At 35.9% G+C, this 10719-nt stretch overlaps 1 protein-coding gene across 2 annotated transcripts in view; it reads left to right on the top strand.

Annotated features, from left to right (window-relative positions):
* Positions 1-341: 341 nt before the first annotated feature.
* Positions 342-10719, top strand: part of Invadolysin (leishmanolysin-like peptidase, invadolysin) — a 53508-nt gene continuing 43130 nt past the window's right edge. The window contains exon 1 of one of the 2 annotated variants that reach the window (XM_013307647.1): positions 342-615. In XM_013307647.1, the coding sequence (XP_013163101.1) occupies positions 466-615 (150 nt within the window). In that variant the 5' untranslated portion in view covers positions 342-465. The remainder of the gene's footprint in view (positions 616-10719) is intronic. The other variant, XM_013307655.1, reaches the window with a different exon arrangement.

The following is a 10719-nucleotide window of genomic DNA, read 5'->3' as shown; positions in this document are numbered from 1 at the left end:
TTGATAAGTAATTTATTGCGCTAGGAAGCCATCCTCTTTAAAAGTTTTAACATAAAATTAACAGTTTATAGTGCAAAGGTACACTACAAGTTAATAGGTCATTCTTTCTCAAAGTAAGGGGCAATGCTGATTCGCGGAGGATGTATAGAGGAAATAAGGTAAAATTTGCATAGAAGTCTACAAGAAAAAAGTTTAGTAACTCTTGATAAAAAGAAGACTTAATACGTAATATAACTTTCAGGCATGTGTACTGTTAAAAAAGGCATGGTGATTTATAAGGTAAATTCAGTATGTATTATGGCAACACGATTTGCTAACTTCAACACAATCGCTCGAAGTCTAAACAGCCAGTTTGATCTCGCTATGGCGTATGTTCGCATGTCTTTATGCGTTTATATAGTCACAAATTAAAATGTAAACAAATAATAATAGTTTATAAGTGAAATATCTCTTGTCAAAGACAAAATGTCGTATACCAGTGCTAGTTGTTTGTGGGTGTTTTTATTTGTTGTGTTGTTTATAAAGGAAATTAAATGCAATGCATTTGTGAATGAGTTATTATTAAGTGAACATCATCATGTACATTGTTCACACGAACATCCTAAAGAGGATCAAGTAAGTAAACCTTTTAATTTTTTTAATTTTACATTTTTAGGTTATGTTCAAAGCTAATATAGAATTTATCATAAAGTACGATGCACCAAGATAATTGTGTTTTATGCTTTCTAAACAGCAATGCAATCTAACTTTCAAGATTAAATAAATGAAAGCGAATTAATAAGATCAGTCTATTGTTTATGGTTGTCTAAACTAAACAATTACGTGTTGAGTAATTTTAGTAGGTAAATACAGATGACGTTACGTTCCAAAGAATAATAATAGAATTTATAATTTCACTAGAAATTTACTGGCCATTTATTGTAAATTGCAATAAAAAAAAAGAAATATACTTTTTATATGTAACCTACATATTTTTTTGCCTTTTTTAGTAAACAAAACTGTTTTTTTTTTAAAGAAATAAGAACGTATTTACATTATGAAATTATTATTATCTTAAAGTTTACTACTTATGCACCTTTGTAGGCATAGATTTAAGGAAAAAATAAAGCGTCCGGAGGTCCGTTCAGGTAAATTCCCTCAGTGTTATTTACGATACAAACTTGTATGTAAAGGTTTTATGTCTATGTATGGAGGTATTTTTATATTCGACAGTTTCACCCAAACATTCGCATTTATAATATTGGTAAGATACCTTCACTTTATTTCACTATTTTGACGAAACAACTAAAAGTGAAACATCTTAATAGTCGCCATATATGAAGTTTGATGTTCGATCGTCCATTAGTTTATTTAAGCCCTTACACAAGGTAAACCTTTCAAATAATCATCACGACACGGGTATCGCGTAAATTCCTCTCGCAATGAATTCTATTCAGTCAGTACCGGCATAACGAATTTGCTATTACACGAAACAGGTAGCGAGCGACTAACGTTGGCGATGACAGATAAGTCGACGACGCGTGTCAGTGAACAAAGCATGGCGTAAGTTGCTTAGCAACTAAAATTGGATTTTAGTCGACGACTTTGGATCAAAATGAAGGATATTTGAATAGTTTTGTTACGTCCCAATAGCGCCTATGATCTTGATAATTACGTACGCAACGTCCGATTTCAAGTGTGAAAGCGTGGTTGCGTAAATGCATCCATATATTCAATGGCCGATTGGTTTCTAAATAACTCACTTGTGTATAAAACAATTCGTATAAAATTTTTGTTTCAATTTCAAAGGAGATAAGTTTGAAAAGATAAAATGTGTATATTAGAGGAAGTTTGAAAGTAGCGCCAGTGATGGAGAAATTGAGGAGTAAAATATTAGCGTGGTTTGGACATGTTGTGCGGAGGGATGATGATATAAGCAAAAAAGTAATGAGATTGAATGTGGATGGCTACAAGAGTAGGGGAAGACCAAAAAAAAGTATGGAATGAGTGTGTGAAAGAGGATATGCGTAGGAAGGGGGTAGACTCTGATATGACGGTTGATAGAGATGTATGGAGGAGTACATATTGTGCCGATCCTCGATAGGGATAAGGGCAGGTTGATGATGAATTTCAAAGGAGATAAGTTAGTATTTTTAATACGATGACAAATAGTATAGTCTACCTTTTGAATATTTAAAGGGATCTTGATGAAATTTGATACATATGTAGAACATAGTTTGGAAGAACACAGAGGTTACTAATTTTTTTTTCTTCCGCGCTAACGTTCTCGACTGCAAGGCTATAAATCTATGGATAAAAACATATCGTCCTCTCTGTCATTCTCTTAAAGAAAATAGAGACAATATTATAACAATTATAACAGGAATGGAATCGTAACGAATACATTCGATTCATTTAATTGTGAATGCATAGTATATCCTTTAACGGTAATAATACGTTTTAAATTAAAAGAATTTTAAATATGCGTTGTTAATCCGTAAACGTCATTTTTACCGCGTTTACCACAGATGAAAAATCAATGACTCGTCATAGATTAGTCACACACTGTTTGTTATTAAAATCGTGTCACAGATTATAATATTTTTGTTTTTTATTCAGTACTAGCTGTCGCCCGCGGCTCAGTCCGCGTGGATATATAAAAAAAATAGTGTAGCCTATGTTCTATACGTATGCCAAATTTAATCGAGATCAGTTCAGCCGTTCTAGAGATATCTCCAAACACATCCATTCGCATTTATAATATTAGTAAGGTAAATCAAAAGCAGCACTTCAAGGTATAAATTCGAATAAAAAAAACGAATAAATAGTATCCTATGTCCGTCTCCTGGCTCTAAGCTACCTCCTTACCAATTTTCAGGCATATCGGTAAAGTCGTTCTTGAGTTATAAATAGTGTAACTAACACGACTTTCTTTTATATGAATAGATTTTTAATATTAATATTGGGTATGTATATCCCAGATTGTAATGTAAATCTGTCAAGACGTTCTGGAGTTATGTGGTAACCAGGACCGCGATCTGGGCATCTGTTTAGATGTTTGTTAGAACGACTGTATGGATCTCGCTGAAATTCGGCATAGATATAGAATATAGTCTAAAAGAACACATAGACTACTATTATAGTGTAGTTTCATTTATTTCTACCGGGCCAAGTAAGTCGGTCAGATTATATACGTTAACACGCGACTGTTAAGTCGAAATGAATCACTCGTTTACAATCTGCTACTTTTCCTAACAAGGTGCTATTAAGGCTGGTTTCCACTGTTCCATTGTTTTAATTTTTTTTATCTTTTTCCAAACTGTCATAATAATATATTTATTGATGTGTAGGAATATAGAGTCAAATTGTTGTAATGTGTAATGTACGGCTTAGCAGTGGAAATGCATATTAAGGCACTGCACAAGGCAACTTAAGTATTCGAAACCCGAACAGTATCGTCGCTAAGTAACTTACGCAATACATAAAGGTTCGTACACAGCGCGTGTCGCTGACATATCCATCTGTCGTCACCAGATAGTCGCTACATGTTTTTTTTTTAATTTTTTTTATAAGAGCTGGGGACAGACGAGCAGCGGCAACACCGTGGTGTGTTCATTGACGCCCATGGACATCTGCAATACCAAAGGAACCGCAGATGCGTTGCTGGCCTTTGAGATGGTGATACGCTCGCTACTTAAAGGACCCTAAGTCGTAGCAGTTTGTCAAGATTGTTTACAAAAAGTCTCTGAAACATTCAAGATGGCGGAGCACATTTATACAATTGCCATGTAGTCGCTATGCCAGTACTGACCGAATAGACTCGCGTCAGTTCAACGTTGTGTACGACGAGCCTTAAAGAGTATGATACACATCGGATGATCGCAGTCATCATCATCAGCTCACTATACGTCCCCACCGAGGGGATCGGAGCCTACCTTAAGTTTAGGGTGATTAGGCCATAGTCAACCACGCTGGCCAAGTGCGGGTTGACTTTACACATATCTTTGAATTTCTTCTCAGATATGTGCAGCATCACGATGTTTTCCTTCACCGTAAGAACGTCGGATAAATGTACATATGTAAATCGGAAATCGAAATATACATTGGTACATGGCGGGATTCGAACCCAGGACCTGTAGATTGCAAGTCAAGCGCTTGACCCCTGAGCCACCGACGTTCTCCACAGCGGCTGATCGCAGTATCACCGTGTAAACCAAACTTAAGACTGCCGTGTAGTTCGGAATACTATTATCTAATATTAAAAGCCTCTTCACACGCCTCTCTCTGTAAAATTCGCACAATCATCGTCACGTTAAAGTTATGTAACCTTAACTTTCATTATGTGAATTGCATACCAAAATATAGTATAATCGTTAATTTAATTTGGATGATGGTGGTGACTATGACTATCTACTTTATTTACTGTTGTTTTTTTTATATGATAAGGTGGTGGCAAACGAGCGAGCGGCCACCCGAAATCGCTGAAATAGCTAAGTGACCGTTGCCCATAGACATACGCAATCGCATATGTGTTGCCTACCTTTAATCGATGGAGGAGAGGATACACAGAAAGAAAATATCTTCCCTTTCCTTGCATCGTCTCATCCGGAAAGTCCACTTCCACTTTCCATCCTTTCCTTATAAAGATAAGGATGGCAAGGGAAAGAGGACTAAATTAGGCCTCCGGGACGCACACTCATCAGACGTAACGCGGAATTGCTTCCACTTCACGCCTGTATTCTGTGTGGTCGTGGTATTTCACTGAGCGAGCCGGGCCGATTCGTGCGGAGATGTTAAAGCGGGCTCTACCACTGTTAAAACTCGAGAACGGATTTATATTAACTTGGTCTTGTAATATTCGTGGAGGTCTAGGGAAGGTTTAAAGAGTGAGAAAAATTATAATAATTGCCGGGAAAATCATTTAGGATTTTTTTTTAATTCCGCGCAGACGGAGTTGCGGGCAACAGCTAGTTTTTAATGAAGTTATTTTATCCAAAAGTTGCTTTTGTAGACTTTTAAAGATAAATTATAATATGTAGGCTAAACATTTTAAAAACGATATACACTTTACGTGTCAACCAAACCGCACTTAGCCAGCGTGGTTGACTACGACCTAGTCACTCCTTTTTTTTTTCAGAGGGGAATGCTTTATGCATACTCCGCGCCCCGGGGGGGACGTGATAGTTATGTCGGATTCTCCTCCATAGCGGAGGCATACCCACTAAACCCCTCTGTTCCTCCAACGCATCGTGACGGGACCACGGGCACGCTTTCGCTCCGCGGCCCACGACCTAGTCACCCCTAACTTAGGGTAGGCTGAGCCTCTCAGTGGAGACTTATAATGAGCTGATGATGATTATAATGATATGACTTTGATTTGAATAATATTTATTTTGTAAAATATGATTATCTTTACCACGTCGCTTCATCTCAATTTTCACCAAAACAAATATAGCAATGGCCATGTTTGAAATTTGACGTCTGTTTACATAATTTAGGCATTCGATTGATACATTCAGTATTCACATGAGAACCTATGTAATACGGAAGTATATAATATAAAAACCATTATCTATCCATTAACGGTCAACAATTGCGTGATGTATACATAATGTCAATGTATTAGAAAACTTCTAACTACATGTTATGTAACGAAGTTCAACGCTAACATTATAAACTCAAAAATAAAACCTTACTAACTTACTAATTATATAAATTAGCTGTCGCCTGCGACTCCGTCCGCGTGGATATATAAAACTTAATTAGTGTAACCCATCCATCCATCTAAAGATTCGCATTTATAATATTAGTACGTAAAATAAAAAGGCATAAATTAAAAAAAAATGAATGAATAGTATCCTATGTTCGTTTCCTGGCTCTAAACTACCTCCTCACCAATTTTCAGGCATATCGGTAAAGCCGTTCTTGAGTTATAAATAGTGTAACTAACACCACTTTCTTTTATATATATATATATAAGATAAGAAGATAGATGAACTATACTCGGTCGAAGTCGGGGCGCGTTACTAGTTTATTCAAGTTCAAACTTTATCTATGTAGTCAGAAAACTCGACCCGAATGTTAATTTACTGCAATGATATCAAGGTTTGAATCCATTTGTTTAGGGTTGTCACAAAATAGTACAGTCAAAGAATTAAATTTAGTTCCCACTTAATTTTTTATATCGAACAGCATACCTGAGATATCTTAGTTCTTACTAATATAATAAATGCGAATGTTTAGATGGATGTTTATTAGAAGGTATCTCCAGAAGTTGCGTGGATCTGGTTGAAATTTGGCATAGATGTAGACCATAGTCTGGAAGAGCACGTAGGCTACTAATTAAGTTTTTATTTTAATTCCGCGTGAACGGAGTCTTTGGCGTTAGCTAGTTACTAATATTAAAAATGTTAATATTAAGATGAATGAATATTTGTTCAAAGGTATCTCCAGAATGGCTGCATGGATCTCGCTGAAATTTATATAGCTTGTAAAAACACATAGGCTACTTATTAAGTTTCTTTTAATTCCGCGCGGACGGAGTCAAGACAGTTAGTTAAGGTTATAATTTGGCACATACGTAAATGGGGCCATAAATTACGTGAGGTGTTTTTTTTTTATTTTCTGGCCCTCTCTCCCCCCCTTGTGAGATGTGAGATTTTTCAAAATGTTTATTTTCTTACGTAAAATACGATTAAAGGGACCAAAATAGTGTGTTTTTTTGTTTCAATCAGAAAAAAAATTGCTTGGTATTTGCCGAGACCCTCCCTCTCTCCAACGTAAGATTAGATGAGTTTTGATTCGCCCCACCCCCCTTAAACACCACATTACGTGAGGTAATTTATGGACGCCCTCAATGTTTTAAATATTATCTGACAGAAGTGCGATAGTAGCTCTTCTAACCGGGTCAGATTAGTATATTAACCTATAATTGTATTTTGACTTTGAGAAATGGGTAGGAAATTAACGTCCCTTAGTACGCGTCGTCAGCCCTAGTTTGGTAAAAGATTCAATGGCGCAGTAGATATTTAAATTTCAATTAATATTCTAAATATCTAGTCTATTGGTGTTTTATTACGTAATCTGTCATACGCCTGTAAGGCTGATTACAGACGACAACTTCGTCGACTCATACACGTGGATCACGCTTGCCCAAGGCATCAGTCAACAAGTGACAAACTGCCCTAAGAGTGTACATACGAACATTTCTCATTACTTGACATTTTATTTGGTGCATTCATTTGTTTTGGATATGTGGTAACTTTTACCTGAGCTTAGTCCGCGTGGAATTAAAAAAAAACTTAATAAGTAGCCTATGTGTTCTTCCAGACTATGTTCTAGAGATACCTTCTAACATACATCTAAACTATCGCGTTTATCTTACTTCATACTAATATTATAAATGCGAATGCTTGGATGGATTTGTGTTAGAAGCTATCTCCGGAACGGCACAACGGATCTTAACACGTTACCTACCAGAATGATTTTTCGAAAAACGATTTTTTTATTTTTATTTTGTCCAAAACCATTTGTATAGGGCCTTGCGGGTCACGCTGTATACAATTCGATTATAAAGCCACAGCGAGGTGTTGTATGGAAGTATGGCTTGTCGGACACATAGTACGACACGGCCTGGTTAAAACATTAGCTTGTCGGACATATAGTCCGACATGGCAGCTAACGTAATAATGAAATTTGACAGAGATGTAGAACACAGTCTGGAAGAACATAGACTACTAAGGTTTTTTTTTATTTTTGAACGGAGTTGCAGGGTAATTTTACTCTATGTATAGAGTTCAAGTTCAATAATATATTAGCTCATATCAAAATTACTCGAAACCCACACGAAATGTGGCATTTTTACTGGTCTTTATTAGTAATGAGATTCATGTCAGACAGGATACACCCATGCATTTCCTTTATGACACAATCCAGAAGCAATTATCTCCTCCAATGGTACCCACTCACTTAGGATTACCACACCATGTTTTACCATGTTTCTCTGAGACCATAATCTCTGTTTAAAACATATTTTCTTATATATTCGTAATATATTAGTAAGTTAAATAAAAAGCAGCTCTTCAAGGCATAAATTCGATAAAAAAAAAAATTAAAAAATGAATAAATAGTATGCCATGTCCGTCTCCTGACTCTAAGCTACCTCTTCGCCAATTTTCAGGCATATCGGTAAAGCCATTCTTGAGTTAAAAATAGTGTAACTAACACCACTTTCTTTTATATATATAGATGACGGCGATCCAATCTGGATGTTTAGATTTCTGTCCGATCAAACGCGCCATCAGACTCATTGTATGTAGTGTGCCCTTATTTAGTTGTATAAATCAAGGTCTATTACAATGAATTCTTTAATATTTTAACATTTTATCGAATCTATTATTCAGTAATGTTTTCTGTAGATCTTGTTAACTTTGCGTTGGACCTTCAAAGTTATTTAGGATGAATTAATGGATTATATTATTCATAAACTAGCTGAGCCCGCGACTTCGTTCGCGTGGTTGTCGGAAACACTATCGCGATTATATTTTGATTGCTTTTTCTTCGCTCCTATTGGTCGCAGCGTAAAATTATAAAATATATATAATAGCTTAAAACCTTTCTCTACAAATGAACTATGCAACATAAAAAGAAAGAAAATATTTTCCTTCCCATGCATCCTCTCTTCCGGAAAGCCCACTTCCACTTCCCATCCTTTCGTTATAAGAAAAAAGGTGGGAAGGGAAAGAGGACTAAATTAGGCCATCGTGACACACACTCATCAGACGAAACGCGGAATAGCTTCCTCTTCACGCCTGTCTTCTTTGTGGTCCTGGTATTTCACCGGGCGAGCGGGGCCAATTCGTGCGAGGATGTTAAAGCGGGCTCTTCCACTGTTAAAGCTGCACTTGAGACGTGTCTTCTGTGTGCTTGTGGTATTGCAGGTGAGGACAAACTCTACCACTGTAAAAAGTTGCTGCGATTGTCAATATGGTAGAGCAAACACAATTGTCACGAAGTCGCTATGTCTATGACAGAATAGACGACGCGCGTCGACGATTCAATGTTGTGTGTCGCGTGTAACGTGACTCTCGCGACGCAACCATACTTTAGTTAAGACGATTTACGTTAATTTGTATACGAAGAGCATTAGTATTAATTTTTTTTTATTTATAACCTGTTCTATTTATCAGATATCTATAAATTTACCTAAAAACAACCTCGTATCATTTTGACAAGGTTAATTTTACGTGTATACGGAAAAACACGTATTTATTTACAAGGTGACACGTGTTTTGTGTAATAAATATATTTAAATGTGTAAGTATAGCTAATTAATAACATATTTAATGTCGTCTAGAACATATAAATATGTCTGTTATGTATTCATCTAGAATATAAAATATCTTATTTCTTAGTAATATTATAAAATAGATGTCGATCGCGACTCCGTCCGCGTGGATATAATACTTAATTAGTGTAGCCCACCCATCTATCCACATCACATCCATCTAAACATTCGCATTTATATTAGTAAGTTAAATATAAAGCAGCTCTTCAAGGCATAAATTCAAGAAAATAATGAATAAATAGTATCCTATGCCCGTCTCCTGGCTCTAAGCTACCTCCTCAACAATTTTCAGGCATATCGGTAAAGCCGTTCTTGAATTATAAATAGTGTAACTAAGACGACTTTCTTTTATATATATAAGATAAAGCGAATGTTTGAATGTTTGTCAGAAGGTATCTCCAAAACGGCTCAACGAATCTTGATGAAATTTGTCATAGATGTAGAACATAATCTGGAAGAACATTAGACTATTTTTATAATGCCGCACGGATGGAGTCGCAGGTAAAAGCTAGTAATGTAAATAAAGTGATTTAAAGTAAAATTTATTATTTTAGTTACTACTTTTAGACATTTATTAATAACAATCCTTTGGCGCGAATGGCACGTTTTTATCAGAATGATTAGTGAGGGGACATAAACGACATTTTAGTAAGGGTAGTGTTGTGCCAGTACACCGGCAATGTATCGGATTTTCTTGCTAACTACTACTAAATTATATTAAAAGTGGTTGCAGTCTGTGTATCGTCCGCTGCAATACATTGATCTCACAGAACAAACACCTCAAGTAACAACTCATTACGACTACACTCTGATTAGTGTGTTGGGCCTAATTTTAGTCATTTTTCTCGTTGTCACACTATTCCTATAAGAAAGATGAAAAGAGGAGATGAATTTGGCTTAAGAGACGTAAACGGGTATATTCTTTCTGTGTTAGTCATTTGAGCTTTTTTATCGTAAAGTTCATCATCAACCTGCCCTTATACCTATCGACGGTCGCTACAGTATGTACTCCTCCATACATCTCTATCAGCTAAAATATCCGAGTCTACCCCCTTCTTACGCATATCCTCTTTCACATAGTCATTCCATACTTTTTTTTGGTCTAGTGCTACCTTTGTAGCACTACAGATTCAATCTCATTACTTTTTATATGTCCAAACCACGCTAATCTTTCACTCTTCAATTTCTCGATCACTGGCGCTACTTTCAAACTTCCTATAATATACACATTCTTAACTTTATCCTTTCTTGTCACACCACACATCTATCTTAGCATGTTTAAAACCAGTTTATATAATTAATGGATATACAATCATGTCGTAAGCTATGATAAGTATTTATACGTTAACATAGTAGTATTGCGTAGTCAAACAAGTTACATGTATGGGATAACA

The sequence above is a fragment of the Papilio xuthus genome, unplaced genomic scaffold (assembly GCF_000836235.2).
Source record: "Papilio xuthus unplaced genomic scaffold, Pxut_1.1 DF829673.1, whole genome shotgun sequence".
Classification (NCBI taxonomy): Eukaryota; Metazoa; Arthropoda; class Insecta; order Lepidoptera; family Papilionidae; genus Papilio; species Papilio xuthus.
This window is presented reverse-complemented; position numbering and strand designations above follow the sequence as displayed.